The 23,207-nt window shown below is 41.8% G+C and overlaps 1 protein-coding gene across 2 annotated transcripts in view; it reads right to left on the bottom strand.

Moving 5' to 3' along the window:
* The window catches only part of FBXL7 (F-box and leucine rich repeat protein 7), a 373,949-nt gene extending 360,861 nt beyond the window's left edge, over window positions 1–13,088 (bottom strand). The window contains exon 1 of one of the 2 annotated variants that reach the window (XM_034998820.1): window positions 12,515–13,088. In XM_034998820.1, the coding sequence (XP_034854711.1) occupies window positions 12,515–12,551 (37 nt within the window). In that variant the 5' untranslated portion in view covers window positions 12,552–13,088. The remainder of the gene's footprint in view (window positions 1–12,514) is intronic. The other variant, XM_034998821.1, reaches the window with a different exon arrangement.
* Window positions 13,089–23,207: the final 10,119 nt, after the last annotated feature.

Raw genomic sequence — 23,207 nt, 5'->3', positions numbered from 1 at the left:
AAAGAAAGAAAAGAAAGAAAAGAAAGAAAAGAAAGAAAAGAAAGAAAGAAAGAAAGAAAAGACAAAAATGAGCATATGAATGTTGCCTATGATTCTGAATTTACACTCTGCTATTTCAAAACAAATGTCAGCCAGGCTCAGTGGCATGCCATGTAAAATTCCCACCAATGAGATACTCATCTGAGCTGAACACACATTGGGGTAAACAAACTAAAACATACAGTTCCAAGTGGGTATGAGGTCACAGAACCATGTCAAGTCCTTGTTCATAAAGCACAGCCACCTTCATCCCAAGTTCCATCTCAAAAAGCTCACGTGTTGGACTATTTGCTTCTTCTTTTTTTTTTTTTTTTTTTTTTAAAGATTTTATTTATTTATTTGAGACCGAAGAATGAGACGAAGGAGGGTCAGAGGGAGAAGCAGACTCCCCGCCGAGCAGGGAGCCCGATGCGGGACTCGATCCCGGGACTCCAGGATCATGACCTGAGCCGAAGGCAGTCGCTTAACCAACTGAGCCACCCAGGCACCCCTATTTGCTTCTTCTTTAGCTTGATTCTTATGGTGACCTTTTGTTGAAAGCTGTTCCTCTAACATACCATAATATTAAAGAAACAAATGACAATTTTAGTTATGTTTCTTAAATTCCTTACAGGATATGTATTTCTCTCCACTTAGAGAAAAAAAAAATAGGTGTGAAGAATCGATTTCATTAAATTTATAGAAAAGAATTATTTAAATACAGTTTCAAGTGTATGTACATACCCATATACCACACACAGCTCAATAATGTTTTTTTTTCTCAAATTGATTATTTCACTTCTGATTGTAGTAATAGGGGAAGCCAGAGGCAAAAGATCTAGAAACCATTTTAATCACATCAGACACACATAATGACTTTTATATTTTGTATAATAAAAAAGGAGAAAAAGAGACACAAAATAGAGACACATCTACTCAGCGTGAAGTAGATCAATATATGAATTTAAAAAGATCCATAACCCTATGAGCATTTAATCCAGAGAATACAGAGCCAAAGGAATGGTTTATTAATTTAAAGATCAAATTTTAAAAATGTTTTCTAGGTTAATAATTTGCTTAAAATGTCACATAAAATCAATTTCCAAGTCAGGTTAAGCAAATATTACCAAACAACATACTCTTCAATAAATACACAGTAGTGTTCCACTCCATACTAATCATTGAAAATAGTTAAGATGACAATAATGTAAGGCAGTGAGGTTGAAAAGTCTTCAACAATTGTCTTCAGAGATACTAAAAAATACACATTTCCTCATTCCTTAAATACACCAGTAAAACTACTATCATCCATAAGAAGATGGAACTCCATTGTTAAAAATAAAGGGCCAAGTTAGAATTTCCTCAGAAGAAAGCACATGTCTGGATAAACTTTTTTTTTTAGAGTTAAAATGTCCAAGTCTAAGAAATACTCACTGAAAATATGATAGAGTTTTCATAAGCTTTTCTTAGCTCCAACAAAGACCATGGCTAAAGATTCATGCTCATTTAATTATTTAACAAAAAAATGTATTGTGAACCTACTATATGAGCAGGTTACAGTCACATCAGGGTGAGCACGTGTAGGATGAACAATGAATACATACAAAGGAATAGAAACTAGAAAAAAATTGTGATTAAACTAGAAGACAGTAAACAGAAAGTAAAGCAATTAAAAACTAAATTGGACAGCCACATGCAGAAGAATGAAACTTGACCATTCTCTAGCACCATTCACAAAGATAAACTCAAAGTGGATGAAAGACCTCAATATGAGACCGGAATCCATCAAAATCCTAGAGGAGAACATAGGCAGTAACCTCTTTGACATTGGCCACAGCAACTGCTTTCAAGACACATCTCCAAAAGCTAGTGAAACAAAAGCAAAAATGAACTTTTGGGACTTCATCAAGATAAAAAGCTTCTGCACAGCAAAGGAAACAATCAACAAAACAAAGAGGCAACCCACAGAATGGGAGAAGATATTTGCAAATGACACTACAGATAAAGGGCTGGTATCCAAGATCTATAAAGAACTTCTCAAACTGAACACCCGAAAAACAAATAATCAAGTCAAAAAGTGGGCAGAAGATATGAAAAGACACTTCTCTGAAGACGACATACAAATGGCTAACAGACACATGAAGAAATGTTCATCATCATTAGCCATCAGGGAAATCCAAATCAAAACCACATTGAGATACCACCTTACACCAGTTAGAATGGCAAAAATGGACAGGGAAAGAAACAACAAATGTTGGAGAGGTTGTGGAGAAAGGGGAACCCTTTCACACTGTTGGTGGGAATGCAAGTTGGTACAGCCACTTTGGAAAACAGAGTGGAGGTGCATCAAAAATTTAAAAATAGAGCTACCCTATGACCCAGCAATTGCACTCCTGGGTATTTACCCCAAAGACACAGATGTAGTGAAAAGAAGGGCCATATGCACCCCAATGTTAATAGCAGCAATGTCCGCAATAGCCAAACTGTGGAAAGAGCTGAGATGCCCTTCAACAGATGAATGGATAAAGAAGATGTGGTCCATATATACAATGGAATATTACTCAGCCATCAGAAAGGATGAATACCCAACTTTTACATCAACATGGATGGGACTGGAGGAGATTATGCTAAGCGAAATAAGTCAAGCAGAGAAAGTCAATTATCATATGGTTTCACTTATTTGTGGAACATAAGGAATAACATGGAGGACATTAGGAGAAGGGAGGGGGGGTGGAATTGGAGGGAGAGATGAACCATGAGAGACTATGGACCTGAGAAACAAACAGGGTTTTAGAGGGGAGGGGGGAATGGGGGACTGGTTAGCCCGGTGATGGGTATTAAAGAGGGCACGTACTGCATGGAGCACTGGGTGTTATACGAAAACAATGGATCGTGGATCACCACATCAAAAACCAATGATGCACTGTATGGTGACTAACATAACATAATAAAATTTAAAAAATAAATAAATAAAAAATAAAAATAAAAACTAAATGAACAAGGTGAATTTCTATCATAATGACAGAACCTCCACGAGTTGCTATCAACTCATCCTAAAAGACCTGCCCCAGGCCCTCAGCACTTCCAAAGACCTCTGGGAAATGTGGTTATTTGACAGCAAAGGACACAGAAGATGACAGAGAATCAGGAATCCCATGACCCTCAGAGTCCCCAGTTTCAGAGGTGACTCTCTGATCTCCCAGGCAGTGACATAACTTTCCCGAGTGGAGGTTTTCAGAGGAGGCAGACGCCCCTCAGAGCCCCAGCTGAGTTTTATCAACGAGCAAGTGCCCTCTAACCAATAATGTCATCTCATCGTGAACATGTATCTAACAACTCACTCTGCATTCTCATTATGATCGTCTCATCACCATGAGGCTGGTCCTGTGGGCACCGTGGCCCCGCACCGTGGCCCCGCGCCGTGGCCAGAGATGACCACCAGGGAGCTAGACTTCTCTGCTGCAAAAGAGATTAAAGGATGGATGCCTTCAGATCCCCATTTTCATCCTGGGGTGCAAGCAATTTAAAATAGTGTCAAGAATGCCTGGTGATAACCCTCCAGCACGATTATATTGTTTCCTGTAGCACTTAGGGGAGAGGGACAGTATCGTGGAAAGTGTACTAAATTTAGAATCAAGATGACCTCACCTAATCTTCACTGTAAAATCAAGGCAAGTCACTTACTCTGCAAAGGCCTCAGTTTCCTCACCTATACACTGGGGATAATGAGAGGACACCTCTCCAAAAGTCCCTGTGATGATCAATAAGATTAATGTCTGAAACGCTTTATAGTCTCCAAAGCAATTTCATAGACGTACTTACGGAGAAGTCTCCCAGGAGCTGGCAGAAGAGAAGGACAAATTCTCAAGTACATATTGGAATAATTCCCCATATTAACAGCTGTTTCAAATCCATGGTTTTGAAACCAGAGGGAAATATAAGATATAACACATAAACTATTTAGGGAGGAAAGAGAACGTGTGCACCTTTCTTTGTCCTCTTTGTTTGTGAGCAGGTGCCCCTATCCCAGGTAAGGGCTATCCCAGCAGAAAGACCAATGAAACGTACATAGGGCTCCGGAGAATCAGGAGAACACCCTTTCTGCTCTACTTCACACTCCACAGACTCCAAAGAATATGCTAATTAGTTCACGTGCTGACATTATTATAGACCCTAGTTAGCCGGCCAGTTTGTCAACAGATTGTCACCAAATGAGCAGGTAATCTGGCCGTGGGAGAGCCAGGTAAAATGCGTTGAGAGTTTCCTTCAAAAAACATCTTTCATTTTTGATCTCCTAATCCATAAAACTGTCACTGTTTGTTTTTAGGGGCTGCTTCTTGGCCACTGCAATTCTTTAAGACGCACAAAGAAACAAAGACTGGGAAAAATTTTGGCTGCACCTGCAATGACCAGGGAGGAGGAGGTCATGGGCACAGTGGCAAGGGGCATGGACTCCAGTGCCACCAAGGGATTGTAGGCGTCACCGGGCCACTCACCAGCTGTGTGCTCTGGGCAGGGGCCAGCCTCTCAGCTTCCGTGTTCGCAGCTATAAAATGGGGTCATCAGCGCCCACCCGTCTGGCTGCTGTGAACTACAAGACTGAGTGTGTGTAAAGTGCTCAGAGGGCGAAGTCGCACCTACTGAGTGCTCAATAATTATGAATTATTAAATGACCAAAAATATAATAAACTTAGCAATATTAATATCTAGGAATAATCCTTTCTGTTCCATGAGCCAGCCAAGACAGTTTTAAGAAAACAGAGTTGGGGGGACCACTGACCCTGTTCTTTACATTACGAGGCAATCAATGCCTAATTCCCATTCTCTCTGAATTTGTTCTTTTTCCCTCTCCTTGTACTGGCGTTCCTTCCTCTACTTCACGCTCAGTCTCCTACCTGCTCCTCCTTCCTGGGCTCTGAGCTACCTCTGACAGTTGGAACCTCTCAGGCCTGGCCTTCATCTTGGACTTAACCGAGATGATAGCACGATTTGACTCAAGTACTCAACTGGGTCAAGAGGTTCCATGGCACACATAAGTAGCCTTTTCCTGACTTGTCCACCTTGCCAAGAAGAGGGTTACTCACAGCCAGAAGATCAATCCACAAGGACAAGAAAAATTCCCGAAATTTTTCTCTAGAAATTTTGATTCACCTTCCACTGCTACATCTGCTTGAAAAATGCTGCAAAGGAATTTACCACAGAAAGGGTAGCAAACAAAAAATGTTTTAATAACATTTCTACACATTGCTCAAGGCCTCTAACGTTACAATTATGAGTTCATGCAGTGTTAACAACTGTTTTTCATTTTGTTACTGGTTTCAAATTTAAATAGGAATTGATAGAATGAGCACATCTAATGCACAGCTTAATAGAGATTTACGGCTCCAGAAACAGTCTACACTTCTTCAACCATGGAACGGGGAAAATGTTGACCATGTGTTTATATTTCATTACCGAGGAAAATGCAGAGATGGTTAATGATTATTCATGTCAGAAGTTTTACAGTTGCCTATCTTTGGGCTATGAGCTAGCACACTTTAAAAGCATCTGCCCAAAAGTTTCCATTCTCCTCTGTTGCAGTAAGCATGCCGGGGAGGGACCCAGGCTGGTCAGACACTCTTGCCCTTTCTCTGAAACGTTCCGAGGTCCTCACTTACAGAACCCACAGGAATCACTTCCCATGAAATAAACCACACGGCAAACAGAACCTAAGGATTTTCGGGAACACCTAGGGAAAGTCTCTTAACAAAACATTTAGTTTCTCCCAAGAGTCTAAGCTAATGCTTATCCAACATACCTGCTTGTTGCTATTGTTTTAGAAACATCCTTTAGATATTCTGAAGTGCCGACACTGTCCAGAGCTGTCATTATTTAGAGAGTAACTCTATTCTTACTCACATTTCCCCCTCCCTACTCACATCCACACTTAGCACACTGGAGAAGGAGGATCCTCCTGTGAATCAGGACTTCTCACCCTGTTCTAAAAGTATCTGTCTCCCTGCCTCGCTCCTCAGATACTGAACTTCCTTAGGACAAATCTATTCTATCGGGAGATTTAATGCAATGAGTAGGTTGAAGAAGAGTCCTAAATTTCTGTAACTAGAACCAAACCAAACCAAACCAAAACCAAACCAAACCAAACCAAAACAAGCTACATTCTAGAAAAGTTCAGCTGATATGGACTCTGTTACTACATGGAAGACCTGCTGTTCTGTCTCACTCACAGTAAACAGGGTGCGGAACAAAAGCGTATTCGAGCTTCTTAGGAAGATGCTGTCTTTGTGTGGTTCTAGTCAATCTGCAGCTTCTGGTTAAATATCACTAACCAGTAACACTGATTAAAAGTCTTAAAACAGGAAGTTAAAACTTTTACTCAAGGCATTCAACATCAGCACAATTAAGGGTCTCACTTCAAGTTCAGCAGATCTACATGTTTTAGGGTAATAATAAAAGTAACAGTAAAACTCCAGGTACAGTCAATGTGCACTACACTGAAAATAAGGATAAGTCATTTATCAAACCCAATTTTTGGTGCTGGAGTCTGTGTTCACAGAAGGCAGGAAAATAAATAAAATCAGTAGATTTTTTTTTTTTTCTTTTTAAGATTTATTTATCTGAGAGAGAACAGGAGCAGGAGGGAGGGGCAGAGAGAGAAAATCTCAAGCAGACTCCCTGCTGAGCATGAAGCCCAAGGCTGGGCTGGATCCCAAGACCCTGAGATTATGACCTGAGCTGAAATCAAGAGTCAGACACTTAACTGACTGAGCCACCCAGGTGCCCAGATTTTTCTAATTAGTACCTAAATATATCTATAAACAGACATAAACACATACATATAATAGACAGATACAAAGAGAGAGAAAGAGAATTAATTCCCCCCAGGGAAAGTGGGGGAATATTTTTTAACACCTAAAAGAGACACTAGTAGATAAAGGCTAAGGTCTAAAGTTATTATTAATTACTCAAAATCAACCCAGACTTCATTTTAGTATGAGTTTGCTTCCCAAGGGAAAAGTTCCCTCTCTTTGCTATCTCATTTAAAATGTGCAAAAGATTCCCCAAATCTCTAAAAATATCTTCTGTCAGATGAAATATGGTCTCATTAGCTATGCTAAAGCTTTGATTTGAACCGAATAGTGGAATCAGTATGGTTTATCTTCTGATTTTCATTAGAGTGAAATTATTTACTGGAGGCAAAAGATGAAGACCTACTTCTGTCTAAGTATGACGGAGATCTCTGGAGTTCTCTCTACACATCCAGCAAGCCGGGCAATATCCCTTGGTCGCAGCATGAAGAGCATGTCCTAGGCTTCCTCCACCCAAAAATTCGATAAAAGATATTTGCAAAGACTCTTGGCAAAAAAGAAAGAAAAAAGTGCCCAGTGACCGAAACTGACTCTGTTCCATGGCAGCTACAGATAGAAGACTAGTGATGTGACATGCATCGAATGAGGACTTATGCTCCCCGGCATAAAGAGTACTCCCCTTGGTATAACACAGTGGTTCCAAACAACAGTCTTCTACCTGGATCCTCAAGGATCAGTCTTGCACTTCCGTTAAGTCCTGGTCTACATGCCAACTTTTCAACAGGGCCAATGGTGACTATTCTAATTAAAATGGCAACAACCAGTTCCTCCCAATCCCCAATAATCTGATGACTTTTTTATTCAGAGACATCAGCCCCTTAGAATGTATCACATGGTTTACTGAATTGCTGTGTGTGTGTATACACTTGCTAATTGTTCGACTTCCCATCCATCCCAACAAACACACACACACACACACACACACGCACACACAAAGATAAGACTGACAAATACAGGATCTTAATCTGCTCACTGATGCATCCCAACTGTCCAGAAGAGTTCCTGGCACAGAGTAAGAAATAAGAAGTCAGCATACATTAGTTGAATGAAGGAATAAATAACTCTGGGTTTACAGAGACTTGGTCCTGAGTCCCAATTCCACCTGTACTAGTCATAGGACCCGGAGAAATGCTCATCCTCTCTGCAGCTGTGTTTCCCCATTGGTAAAATGAGGACCTTAGGAGTGCCTGCCTTTAGAACTGTCATAAGGATTGCATGAGTCGGTGTATGTCAATGGCTTAGAATAATGCTTGGACATAGTAAGCTTTCAATAAACATTAGCTGCCATTATTATTATTATTATTCCAAGATACGTTTCCCAAGGTGGTGATGGATGAGCGATGATTTAGTGTTCAGGCAACTGGCTCTCCTCATATCTGACAGCGCAGATGTGACATGGTGAAAAGTGGCCCAGGGCACATGACAGAGCAGTAGAGCAACCAAGGGTTAGACCCCATCACTATGGCCTCATCAGCTCGAATTCAACACCACCCAGGATTTTGCAAAGGAGCTGTTAACTGTGTGTTACCGCCCCTGACCTGCGGGAGTAGAGTAAACATAACAATGAAACCACTGAGTAAATGAGGGTGAGGCTCCGACACCTTAAAAGGCAGGGGAAAGCACCCTGCCTCTTCCTACTCGAACAAGATTTATTTATTTGGCTTAACTGGAGTCAAAGCTAATGGTCATAATGGCTTTGCTTCACTCCAAGTCATTTCCCAGATTTCTACACACAGGCTGAAAGTTACACGTTATGGAAGAAGATAAAGAGAAAAAAACAGACCTCCATAAAGGAATTTACCAGAACATACTATTCATTTAGATATTCATTTATGTTTCTAGAAATCTAAAAATCAGGAATGGTATGATAACTTTTTCATGGAGCAAAATCCAAGTTTAGGTGGGGGCGGGGGGAGGAAGGGCTACAAATTAAACCATTAACCTGAATAGTCACTAAGTATTTAGAAAAACAAAACACTTTGGAAACACCCATTATTTACCCATACCTAGAATTTAAAGGGAAAAGCAGGGATTTCACGACTGGTTGAATTAGGAGAGGAGGGGAGAATAAGTGAGGAAGACAGAGATGAGGGAAAAGGGGATGACAAAATCGGGGAGGGGCACTTATGGATTTCATGGCAGTAACAGTCTTAACTTCCTTATTTATCATAACATACCTTCCAAGGCTAATCTCTGTTAAGTGGTCCATTTAGGCATTGTAAGAGCAAAATAAAATGAATGGCTGTGTGCTCAAGAATTAGATCTTGATAGATAATGTCAGTAAGGAATTCCTCTCCTCACTCTAGAGAAAAAAGACTTCAGGTCTTTCTTGATTTCAGGAGAATTGAACAAGGTCACAGTAGTTAAACTGAAGCTGGACTCAAATTTACAGACTCCCAAATTAACGCTCTCTGCTCAACACAAGAACTTCCCCCAAATTTTAATATATGCATGATAAATGATTCAGTTCTAGGAAGAACCCAAGATTCTGCATTTTTAACAAGCTCCAAGGTGATGCTGATGTCCAGGTCCTTGGAGTATAAAGAATAGGAAATCTCCGTCCTTGTTGCACCTGCTAAGGTAAGTCTCAAGAAGAATTTTTGTTGTTTTAATGAAAAAGCGGTTTTCCAGGAGCAAGAGAAAGTAAGATTACATTGAAATACTTAAGTTTTAAACATTCCAATAGTTCAACACTACTTTGCATTTACATCATGGCGTCAACTCTAAAATATACTTAAAGAGCAGATTGTTAAAGTCTACACAAACCCCTATGTTTTAGAGTTGAGCAGTGAATGCAGGTGAATGCAGTCTCTCACTGCATTCAATGATATGCAACCACTAATAATTTCCCCCTTTTAGTACAATTTAGGTATGGTTTGAAATAAATCTTTGAAATAAATCTTAATTTCAAACCATACCTAAGTTGTACCAAATCTACTAAAACTGTCTTAACACTCAGTCTTAATAGAGATACTATGTTGAAGGTTTGATTTCACGTTCTTTGAAATTTGACATTTTAGATAAGACAGCATTGACACATTGAATTCCAACAGGCTTATTTGCGTATATTTGGCCATCCAAAAACACACTGTTGACAGATACCAATTACAGTTGACCCTCGAGCAACCCAGGTTTGAACTGTGTGGGTTCACTTACATGTAAATTTTTTTATAAATACAGTATAGGATTGTAAATCTATTTTCTCTTCCTTATGATTTTCTTAACATTTTCTTTTCTCTAGCTTACTTTATTGTAAAAGCATACAACACATGTAACATACCAAATATGTGTTAATCAACTGTCTCTGTTATCACAGTTGACTCTTGAGCAACCCAGGTTTGAACTGTGTGGGTTCTCTTATGTGCAAATTTTTTTATAAATACAGTATAGAATTGTAAATCTATTTTCTCTTCCTTATGATTTTCTTAACGTTTTCTTTTCTCTAGCTTACTTTATTCTAAGTACAGCATAGAACACATGTAACATACCAAATATGTGTTAATCAACTGTCTATGCTATCAGTAAGGTTTCTGGTCAACAGTTGGCTATTAGCTGTTAAGTCTTGAGGGCATCAAAAGTTATACTGAGAGTTTTGACAGTAGGGGAGCTGGTGTCCCTAAACCCCATGCTGTTCAAGGGTCAACTGTACATGTGTTATAATCCTATTTAGGAGAAGTCCAATGTAACTGGGGGAAAGAAAAGATTTTTAAGTTCATGTTACTTCTACTTCTCTATTTTTTCCTTGCTGATCACAGAGGAATCTCCAAGCATTGGAAGAGAGTTGGACACTAAGCACAATGTGTCCCTCCAGCTAAAACTCAGTTACCACCCAAAGCTTCCTATTGGTTCCCTTGAATCAGCTGAGCCCAAGAGGTTTTCCCTATAAAAAGTTCCACAGTGTATCTAAATCTGATCCCAGTAAAATTTCACTTCAGCTGAAGTGAAAATGCAGAGGTAGCATTTACGGATAACAGCTGGAGATCATTAGTCCTCTGTCTCTCCTTTTCTCTCCCAAGGGTTGAAAACTCTGCTGTTCAGACAGGAAGTCGTCATACACCACACACTACAATACCAGAATGCTGGGATATAAGAACAAGTTGCAGAAGATTACGAGAGGTGTTGGAGGGGTTTCATTCAAGAACGCAGAGCCCTGACTCCATTTACCTCTTGGGGTGTCCCTTCCCCCCCCCACACACACACACCGTGTTCAAGTATCACAATGTATGCACATCCACAAGTGACAGGCACACACTTTACTCCCTGCAAGCTTTTTAATATTCAGAGTAAGAAGGCTTAATCTTTCATTTTTCCGCAAATTTTTAAAACATTGAGAAGTTCTGGGGAATGTCCAAGATTCTCCAGTAATCTTTGTTGGCTTATTTTCACATGTGCTATCTAAAAAGACAACCGTTTAATCTTTTTTTTTTAATGAAATTATTAAAAAAAAAAATTCTCTCTCACGAAACTGCCCAGAATAAGGAGATTATATATATATGTGGAATTCAGAACATAGTGATCTGGAAAAGAATGATTAAAACAAAAGGCTCCTGTGGATATGGTTTACTAGGGTCGGTTTCTGCTGTAATTTCACCAAGCTGCTGAGAACGAACAGACACAAACACGGGGAGAGACATCCACGTTCTGTGACCACACCTCAAAGTTCTGAACAGGATGATAGGAGTTTCCCTAACACCACATGCTGAACAGCCATTCTGCATTCCTACCAGTCTGCAGGCGCTGGACCCCGTTTGTAACCGCCTGTCCCCTGGGGGAGGGCTTATAAAAGCAACCCCGTCTCTTCCACTCCCCTCCAGCCAAGTTCAAGAAAGACAAACCTTACAAACTTCTGAACGGTGGAAAAAGCCCAGGCAGGATGCATATCGGGGGCAAGCTGCTAATCAGCTGGATTACAATACTACGGTTTTATGCAAAGAGGAGGAGGAGCGAGGGAGAAGCCAACCCACACATCCATCATCCTTTTAGGAGTAGGTGGAGTTTAAAGTTTCCCCAGCTTCCAAGTTACCACTTGACAGGCAATATTTCTGTGCAATTTCCAGCCCCACGTAACAGATGGTCCTTTGCCCGTCTTGAGCCCCGAGAGAGCCCAGACAAAGCCCCCGGCCACTCCTCGCCTCGCGAGGCCCATAGGTGGTGTTTCACGAAGCTGTCAGCTCAGGGGCATTGAGCAGAGAATGGAAACTTAACTTCGTTTTCTTCCAGAAGTTGTTCCTGCTACAGGAGAGTCCAGGGGACTGGAGCACAAAGGCCTGGGAAAGTTTTCACAGCGTTATTTTTCAAAAGCGCCTTCCGCCCTCTGCCAAACCATCATCCTAAACCCCAGATGCTTAGGAAAGGAAAGTTGAGGCACATGTGATCAGAAATACGGCAGAAATGAAACTTGAGCCGTCCCAAAGACGACCTGGGAAGTTGCTTAATGAGACCCCCGCGGTGGGAAAGCATCCTCGGGGCGCCCCCGCACTCAGTGCCACAGGGGAAGGTGACGGCCCGGACACGGTGCCAAATGGAGGTGCGCCACTGTAGCGTGCGAGAACCTTCCTTCCCAGACGGGAGGGCGAGGGGGAAGGGAGGGGGGCGCGATCCCGGAGTCTGAGGGCGGACGGCCCACTCACCCTCACTGCCGTACTGTTTGCCATTGTTCGCGCCCATCCTGCCGCCGTCATGCCCGCCGTCTCCCCGGACACTCCATAGCTGGGGCGCACCGCCTGCGCGCTCCACCAGAGGAAAGCCCGCCCGACGGGACCGTTAGCTGCGCATACCCCACGCTCCGGGGCCGGGCTCCGACCGGGCGCGGCCCCTGCACTCCGGTGGGAGGGGGCGCTCCGTCCCCGCCTGGCACCCCCGATGGCTCCGGGTGGGGCCGGGGGCAGCCGCCGCTCTTAGAATCCGCGTTCCGGGCCAGCGGGCGCAGCGCGGCGGAGAGCCCGCGCCCCGGGGCCGCCCAGAGGCTCGCCGCGCCGCCGCCGCCGGGTCCCCATCCGCCCGCCCCGATCCCTCTGCGGTGGGGCTGAGCCGCGCGGGCGGCAGGGGCTCCCCGGCTCGGCCGCCTCCTCCCGGCGCCCCTGCGCGCCCGCGGCTTCCCCGGGGAGGGCGCGGCGGCCACTTGTTGCGGGCGCCCCGAGCGAGCAGAGACTCGCGGCCCGGCGCGGCGCACCCGCGGGCCGGACTTTTGTTAGCGCCAGGCGCCTCCTCTCGCCGCCCAGCGTCAATCACAGCTGGAGCCCCGGGGAGGAAGGCCGGCCCGCAGACGCGCGGCCTTTTAAAGGGGCAGCACGCCTTTTCGGGGCTCCGGCCCCGGGCCCGGCCGAGGCGCAGGCCCTCGCGCCCCCCCGGAGAACCGCTCTGGGCGAAGGGACGTGCTCCTGGCTCTATTTTACTATTGTTCTTTTGCAGGCGTGGCCCCCAACTTGTAAGATGAGCTTCCAGGCGTCGTTTGAAATCCCTTGGGTTTGCCTGCAAATCCGGCCTATTTGGGGTGTGGGGGCCTTTAGAATAAACAGGCACCGAAGTCTGATTCGGTCTGACAAAGTCAGGTATCTGTGCTCACATTCTCCTGTGGCTCCCACTTTTGGGGACTGAGGCGGGGAATGGAGGAGAGAGGGAGGGAAAACTTGAGGGGAACTTAGCAGGGAGTCACTGAAGAGCCAAAGACATTCCCCGCCCCGGTGCGGAAGGTTTCCTGGCTCAGAACTTTTAAAGACCTTCCGAGCCAGGAAGTGTATTTTCTCCCCGTTTCTATGATTTTTGTTTTTTTTTTCTTTCTCGTGGTTGGTGTTACCCTTTGTTTAATACATCACAACCTCTTTTGGAGATTTATATGGCACTAATAGAGCCTTAAAATGGCCCTTTGGTGTTCCCTCCTGTAAACAGAAAAAGGAAATTCTTCTTAATGTTTTATTCCCTTTCCATGTAAATACCTAGAATTTAATAAATCGCATCTTTGTGAAGACCCGGGCCTTCACGGCGCAAATTTCTTTGTATTGAGGCAAGCAGACAGCCCAGTTTCTCCTTATAGGTGTTCGATGTTTTAAATTAAATTAAACTTGCATTATGATACATATATATTCATAATATATAAGCATCTGCAATAACTTCATGGAGAACTGGAATTTTTGTAATTACCTCTTTCTTAAAGGGCTTTCAACCACATGCAGAAATTGGGGTTCTAGTTGGGTAATTTCCTTAAATTTGGAACAATTTTCTTTCTTAAAGATAAAATAGAACATTTCAAAATTCAAAAATCTAGGTTTTATTGTGCAGGACAAATCATGTATTGATGAAATATCATAAATTCATTTATTTTCAAGGGCAAGTTTAAATAGTTTCGTGCTGTTCTGATTACATTTAAAGTGCTCTAGTCCCAAGAGATTAAGGACTGCATTTTAATTCATCTTTTTATATATAGAATCTAGCATACTGCCTGGCTGATAATATGTGCTTCCCATATCCCTAGAGTTAAATTTAAAAACTTGTGGAGGTGCCCGGCTGGTTTACTCTGTAGAGCATGTGACTCTTGATTTCTGCGTAGTAAATTTGAGCCCCTTTGGGGGTATAGAGATTACTTTAAAAAATCTTTTAAAACAAAAAAAAAAAAAACCCTTGCATCATGGGCCCTAAATAAGACAGATGGTTGTTAAAATTTTGGAAGAGTTAAATGCATTTTCAGAGACTCCACCTGAAAGCACAAATCCAATCTAGAAAGGAGCTGACATCTGCATTATCTTCATCCAAAGCAGGTTTCTGCTCACCTGGTCTTTGTGATTTTCCACCACCATTTAGAGAACTACCCTGAATCTGATGATTTTGGAGGCTTAGTTGAACATAAAACCACCAAAAAATAGTGGAACATTGGAAATTCATCTTGATACTTGCTGCAGAGCTAACAACTTGCTTTTTTAATACGCTGTTGTCTCCCTGATGCTCTCAGTCCCTCTTTTGAGGTCTGTAAGTCACGAAATGGACAGGAGAAGAAACTGAGGCTCAAACAGTTTAAACATATGGAGTTACCCAGGTGGTAAACAACAGGTGGATTCAGGTTCTCAGATCCTCTCCTCCTCAGAGAGGAGGGCCATGGCCTCTCTTGACCTAGCCATTGTTCATCTTGGAGTTGCTGCCACCCCTTTTTGGTTGGGTTACCTCCCAGTGTCTTTAATATCAGAGCAAAGCTAATGGTGAAAAGTAAATTATAATGACTAACTATATTTATCAACTTTGAAATTAAAGTCTCTACATTTTGTCAAGGCTCATTGCTTACCAGAAAGAGGAACAGAGATGATCCTGTTTAAGAAGTTCCAGTTTAAAAAAAAAAAATAGAAAAAAAAAAAAACTACATGATTTTTAACATCCTTCTGATTATAAAACAGAAATACATGTTGTCATAGTCACTGTAAAAGCTTGGGGGAAAACATGGTTAAACAAAAAAAAAAAAAAGGAAAAGCACTTTTTCTGCTAAAAATAGAGCTGTATTCCCATATGTATATTTTAATTTTTTTAAATTAAGATATTGTACAAATACATGATTTTAACCAAAATTTCCAATCTTTTTACCCAGCTGCCAAACCTAACCCCTTAACTTTCAGTACAGATTTATATACTTATTGAGAAAAGGATAGTGTGGTTTTCACCAATGTGTTCCCAGTATCTAGCACAATTCCTAACACAAAGTAATCATTCAGTAAAAACTTGCAGACCAAGTGAATGTTAAACAAAGAGATAAAAAGCTTTGAGTGTTATTCCACTTTCTCCCTCAGCCTTTTTTTAAGAGGCCGTAATCACTGAAAAGATCAAAAACCAAGTAAGCATTCTAAGTTACCCCAAAACAGTAATCATTTATTAGGCAACTGTTTTTCTCTACCCAGTGCCTTCCAACCTTGCTCTGAGAGCACCAGTTTCTGTCCTTTGGGAAAGAGTTTCACCCAAATTCCAACTGGGGGCATCTGGTGGGAGCTTGTCAATTGCTGGAGTGGTGGTTGGTTTCCTGGCCAAGTGTAAGCTGGGGATCAGGCTGACCCAATTACCCACCTGCCGTTGTCAGTAAGGGAATAAGCAAGTGCTTTTCCCCTCCTTGCTAGAGTAGTATCTGCAGGGGTCCTAGTGGAGAGTCAGGACTTTTAGCATCACCCAGAAGTCACAGGGCAAACCCACCACAGTATCAGTGGAGACCACGTGGGGAGCCAGAAATTCTCACACCCCCCAGCAGGAAAGAGGAGCCCCTTGCATCCAGTGTCAACAGAGGTTGAGTGGAAAACCTGAACTTCTACTTCCACCTGGCAGTTATAAGGTGGCACAGTTAAAACAGAAGGTTTTAATTGTATATATTAACATTATATATTAACTTTATATTATGACCCATCATCTCATAATATGATATGAAAATAAGGTTTCAGTGGAAAATCACTTGGCATACCAAGAACCAGGAAGATTTTGAACGAAAAAAGACAATCAACAGAAGCCAACACCAAGATGACAGATGTTAGAATATCTGGCAAAAAATTTTAAAGCAGCCATAGAAAAATTACTCAGTGAGCAATTACAAAGACACTTATAATGAATGAAAAAAGCAGAAAGCCTCCGCAAAGGAACAGAAGATATGAAGAAGAACCAAACAGGAATTTCCGAACTGAAACAGGAAAGCTCTGACCGGCAGAATGGAAGAAACCAAGGAGGGACCGGACAATAGATATTACCACATCTAAAGAACAAAGAGAAAGTAGACTAAAAAAATGACAGAGCCACTGGGACAGTAGGATTATGATAAAAGAGCTAACATTTGTATCATCAGAGTCTCAGAAGGAGATGAAAAAGAGGGAAGAGTTGAAAATCTACTTGAAATAATGGCTAAAAACTTCCCAAATTTACAGACATGGAGAGCAGATTCATGGGTGAACAGATTAAGGTGGGTTCCAAAGGGAAGTGGCTGTGGTTATGAAAGGCACCATGGAGGACTTTCCTGAACACGATGTTCTATATCTTTTTTTTTTTAAGATTTTATTTATTTATTTGACAGAGAGAGAGACAGCGAGAGAGGGAACACAAGCCAGGGTGGGGGGGAGAGGGAGAAGCAGGCTCCCCGCGGAGCAGGGAGCCCGATGCGGGGCTTGATGCGGGGCTCGATCCCAGGGCCCTGGGATCATGACCTGAGCCGAAGGCAGCCGCTTAATGACTGAGCCACCCAGGGGCCCCACGATGTTCCCTATCTTGATTGTATCTAGTCAGTATCCTGGTCGTTACTATAGCTTTGTAAGATGATACCATCAGGGGAAGCTGCCTAAATGGATAAATGGGATCCATTTGTATTATTTCTTACAGGTGCAAGAGAATACAATCATCTCAAAATAAAAAGTATAATTTGAAGAAAAAAAAAAAAGCTCTTTTCTTCCCAGAAGAGCTATTTCTACATATTCTTTCTGTACTATCATTTACACATTTCCCACATTCTCTTCATACACGTATATTCACCTGGGAGAGCAAAAGTCTTCATGAGAACTGATTCCTTGGTGTTAATCAGATTTACATCTGAGTCGACTCAGGATTGAGTGATTGAGGCAAAGAAGCTGAAAATGGTCCATACCCAAAACCTTGAATTTTGGTTTGTTAGAATTAACAGACTCCATCAATGAATTAACCAATTGCTAAATTAAATTGCCCATTTACTTTGTCCTATGCAAACCTGATTGTAGAAAGAAAAACATAATAGTAGAAAAACCTTTGTTTTCATTGATATTCACATCCTCATTTCTATTTTTCAGTAGCTAACTCAGTGACCTTTCGGCTACTATATTAAGTGTATCCACACTCTGAGTAGTGAGAATATGTTCTTTTCTTGTAGTATATTTTTAGAATATTGAATTCAAAAGCCAGCTGGATTTATAACACCTTAGGCCCCCATTTTCTCTGGGGGTGGAGCCACAGAGGTTCAGGTTAATCCCCGGCCCTTGGCACTGGTGATGGACAGGCTGCCAAAACTGCATTAATGGAACCTGAATGCTAGGAACCAATCAGAGCACCTCTCTTCTTCAGCAGGTGGTGGGCTGCGAGGCGTGCAAAGGGGCACGTCATTAACCACATGCTTCCCTGGGAATGCGGTAGACAAAATGAACTCTCCCATGAAACCCATTTTGGGAAACATTCAAAGCTGGACTCCATCGTTTTAAGAAAAATACTAAAAATGATCATAAGAAATACTAGTTTGTAAAAGGAAAAAATGAAGCAAACGGTAGTTTATTCACATATACTGACTTTAGTTTTTCTCTGGGGCACACTGGGTTGCCTTCAAACATCGGAATCACCTGCTTATCTTTAGTTGTTTTCACATTTCGGGTTATGGTTAGATTTGCCCTGTTATTGCAGTTATGCTGGAAATGGCAACTGGCTTCTAGAATAGCCCTGTGTTTAAGTGTGTGTTATCTGAAACAGAAAATATTGCTTTTAAACTAGTATAGATTTATTAGTATAGATTTGTTACCAAAATATAAAGTTGTCAAATATAAAGACAAATATTCACACCAGATAGAAAGTAAGGGTATAAGTCATTATAATGCTCCCCCCGCCAAGAGCATTTTGTATATTATTAATTAATCTGTAAAATTAGAGGAGAAGAGGGCGCCTGGCTGGCTCAGTTGGTTGGGCAACAGCCTTCGGCTCAGGTCATGATCCCAGAGTCCTGGGATCAAGTCCCACATTGGGCTCCCAGCTTGGCAGGGAGCCTGCTTCTCCCTCTGACCCTCTCCCCTCTCATGCTGTTTCTCTGTCTCTCTCTCTTTCTCTCAAATAAATAAATAAATAAAATCTTTAAAAAAAAATTAGAGGAGAAGAAAAAGTACATGGGCCAGTTTTATTTTATTATTGCCACTGTGCTGTTTTGAATTAAGTGTTTCTGTCTCACTTAATGCTCACAACTTGATCAGACAGTGTTTCTAGACTCTACTTATGGATGAGGATACTGAGGCTCAGAGAAAATGAGTAAATCCTATCACGATGCACAGCAAGATTGGAACCAAGATCTACTTGCAGAGCCTCTACTACTTCTCACCATTTTCTGCCACCAATTTCATGCCATCACATGCTACCCTAGTTTGGGACCAAGCCCAGATAGTATGTGTTTAATATAAAAAAGAGAGGAACATCTTCTGACATTTGTGAAACTTAATTAGATTTCAAAACAAATATTCATTGTGCAGTATGAATCTTCATCATAGCCACAATGATGAATGGCTAGATATTTTAGAAATTTAACTTAGATATTTTAATAATTATAAAGTAGATCGCTTAAAAGAATGGATACTTTACATAGGACTCTTGAAACCATCTCCTTACAAAAGTTCCCTTTCCAGCCCCGAAAAACAAAGTAGCCAGTCGCTCTAATTCAAAATATCACAATATTCACACACGGCCGAACAGTCGCACTTCACCCTTGATGCTACATTCAATGGGTAATTCCATTCTCTTTGTACTGGTCCTTTACCCGGTAACTAGCCCATAGCAGGAGATAAACCACCCAAGACCCCCTAATAGCCCAATCCGGCATCATGAAGTTCATGTGCTTAGCTCAGAGTATTATAGTGTTCAGAGTCCTCACATACTTAAGTATCTGGCTTCTTAGAACACAGCAAATTAGAAGCAAGGCATTCAAAGGAGTATTGCTCACTGTATTTGAGAAACTGCAAAAAGTTGGGGCACCTGGGTGGCTCAGTCGTTAAGCATCTGCCTTCGGCTCAGGTCGTGATCCCAGGGTCCTGGGATCGAGCCCCGCATCGAGCCCCGCATCGGGCTCCCTGCTCAGCGGGCAGCCTGCTTCTCCCTCTCCCACTCCTTCTGCTTGTGTTCCCTCTCTCACTGTGTCTCTCTCTGTCAGATAAATAAATAAAATCTTAAAAAAAAAAAGCTAAGGCTTGTTATAGGGAGGGGGATTAGAAAAATCTCCAGCGAGAACACGGAAAAACTGAATTAAAACAGAAAACACAAATGAAAAATCTGGGGTGATAAAAGCATACACTATTGCCTTAGATAAGGTAACATTAGCACCTGTAACAAATAAACGTCTGCATTTTAGTGACCCGGCTTAATACAATAGAAATTTATTTTTAGCTCATAAAATACTCTACGCACGTTATTAGTACACTGGAGATTATTTTTCACATGACAAATCAGGGATCTGGCTTCTTCCATCGTGTAGCTCCACCAACCACATCATCCACATGCTGCTGACAGAAGGCACAAAGAGTAAGCGGGAAGACATATCACATCACATCTGCTGACAACCCACTGATGAAAACAAGTTCAATGGCCACATCTGGGTACAAAGGAGTCTGGGAAATGTAGTCTCTGGCCGGTCTGATGTCCCTAGCAATGACCCCACCCTGGGGGAAAGAGAGAGAGAGAGCAGTAATATCGGTGACCGTACGGAGCTTTAGTCATTGGTAGCCCCTGAAAATACCACTTTATTATTTAACAATGAATACATATAACTATTATATTTCAAAGACTGTTGACTGACTCACACAACATACATTTCCCCTTACCTTCTCCCTTGCCTTCCTCCTCTCTCGAGTTCAAAAGTTAAATACTTGTTTTCCCAGAATCCCCAGTAGTTAAGAATGGCCAGATGGCGATATTCTGGCCAAGGAAATGTAAGCAAAATTCACAAGGAGCACCTGGAATAGATTTGGCTATTGAAATCAAACTCAGAGATAGCTTTGCCGCCGTTTCCTCTCTCTTCTCCATACATTCAACTCGACTGTTTTTTTTGAAACTGTAGTAGCCATCTGGTGAACTTAAGGGAAATGCCAAGAGAATTATAATGATGGCCACCTAGAGTCCTGAAGACATAAAGCCACTGGGACAAGACCAGCAAGACAAGACCTCCTACCTCCAAACTCGCTATAATGGAAGCATAAAAACTGTCTTTAGGGCACTGTGAGTTGGCTTTTCTGTGACTTCAAGCCAACTGCATACCTAGGAGATACAGATCTTGTTCATTTAAGAAGAAAGAACAGTTGATATAACAATATTTCCATTCATAATAGTTGAACTGTATTAAAATATATTGATACTTAAATGTGAAATCTTAAATTGTGTAGAAAATATACATACACAAAACAGCAAATTGTCCACCATACTGGCCTCTTAAAATGTTAGCTTATTCACTTTCCATCGTATCTAATATACTATTGCATATATAAATAACACACATTTACTCAACATGAACAAACAGTATTTTCAATGTCTTTATCAAGACTCAGTCTGTATTTAAAGCCAAAATCTCATGCCAGTAGGAAAGATGCAAAATAACAATGGAATATTACAGCACATTTTCTCTTTCAACTATGGATAATATAAAACTTTCCTGGAACTCATTGTGACTTTCCTGAAAAAGAAGTTTTAATAGAACTTACAGTTTGTTTCAAGTGGAAACGTGTGGATTAGTTCTCTGGTAGCAATAAATCAATTCCCTGATATAAGCAGTTTCTACGTATGTGGCACCTTTCTCTGCAAAGTTCAAAGAACTATCAGCATTAAGCCAACTAACCCCATTTCTAGCTGAAATTGGGCACCTAGGGTGTGATTGGAAAAGACTTCATGAAAGACGTATAGGAGGTGATTTTGGTGGCAATGGTTATGGTGACTGGAGTTATTGGAGAATGTGTTTCTATGGATGTGATATTTGTGCTGAGACTTGAACAATGAAAAGAATGTAGCCATGTGCAGGTTTGGGGAAGAGAATAATCTGGACAGAGGAAACAACAGATATAAAGTCCTTAAGACTGGAATGAGCTTGGCATATTCTAAGGCCAAGAAGGGGCCAGTGTATCAGACAGCTATTGCTGCGATAATGTTATATAATAGATTATCCCCAAATCCAACGTATGTCTTACTTGTCTTGCTCACAGGACTGCAGATCAAGTGGGGCTACTTTATTTTTTAAGACTGTTTATTTATTTAATTTTTAGAGAGAGAGAGAGCAAGAGAGAGCCAGAGAGAGAGCAAGCGGGGTGAGGGGCAGAGGGAGAGGGACAAGTAAACTCCCCGCTGAGTGTAGAACCCCTGACATGGGCTTGATCTCAAGACCCCCAGGTCATAACCCTGAAACCAAGAGTTAGATGCCCAACAGACTGAGCCGCCCCGGCAAAAGTGGGGCTACTTTAATTCAGGCTTGTGGGTGAGGTGGGCTTGGTGCCAGAATTCAGGTCAGGTTCAGCTTTCCCCCACAAGTCCCTCTGGAGCCCCGGCCAAAAGGGTGAGGGTATCTAGTACATGCTCTTCCCGTGGTGGGTCACAGGACTCTGAAAAGCCGGGCCAAACTTTGCAAGCACCCTTGAAACCTTTGCAAGCATCACAGACAAAAGAAAGTCACACGGCCAAGTGTAAATCCAAAACATGAGGGAGCTGCCCGGCCCACTTTCGTGCATTGCAAGGTCACAGGACAAGAGACTGAAGAAGTAAGAAAAATAATCTATTGCAGCCAGTATGGACAGAACGTTGTGAATACATGGAAACTTTAGAGGTTTGCTGGAAAAGGGGGCAAAAGTCAGATTGTGTAGGGTTTTATGAGCATTGTAATAATTTTGAACTTTAATTGTAATGCCTTACAGGGAGGTTTTAAGTAGGGAACTGATCTGATCTGACATATTTTTTCAGATCAGCAGGTTTTAGTGTGGAGAACTGACTGACTCTTAGAAGCCCAGAGACCTGTTAAGATGTCTTTGCCCTAGAAGAGGTGAAAAAATTTTGCATTTGATTAGCACAATAGTGGAGAAAGTAAAAAATGGTCAGATTCAAGGTGTATTTTGGAGATAGAGCCAACAAAACTCACCTGACTGTGTCTTGCAGGAGATAAGAGGAAAATGAAAGAAGAAAATAAGAGGAAAGGAAAGAAAGAGGCCTCTAGGTTTTTGCTCGAGAAGAGGGTATGCAGTGGTTGGGAAGATGGGTGAGAGGCACTTTAGGACTGGTTGTGCAGAGGGACAGTTTGGTATCTGGAGATTTGTTTGGGATACACTAAACTTGAAAGAACAATTTGACATAAATGCGGTGTTAGGCAGCAGCTAAGTTAATGAGTTAGGTATTAAGAGAGGACATTGCTGGATCTATCTATTTGGAAAGCTGAAGCATATAGAGTATTTAATGCCGTGCATCTAGAGGAGGGGAACTAGGAAGAAAATGTAGTTATTGTAGAAAGCTAAGGACAGACCTCTCACATATGTCAGCGTTTAGCTGTCTCACAGAAGAGAAGTAACTGGCGAAGGAGATTGAGAAGGAGTGAATAACAAGGAGGGATGAAAATACAAAAGCGTGTTTGTTATGAAA

Source organism: Mirounga leonina, unplaced genomic scaffold (assembly GCF_011800145.1).
Source record: "Mirounga leonina isolate KUSES-001 unplaced genomic scaffold, KU_Mleo_1.0 Mir_95, whole genome shotgun sequence".
In the NCBI taxonomy this organism is placed as follows: Eukaryota; Metazoa; Chordata; class Mammalia; order Carnivora; family Phocidae; genus Mirounga; species Mirounga leonina.
This window is presented reverse-complemented; position numbering and strand designations above follow the sequence as displayed.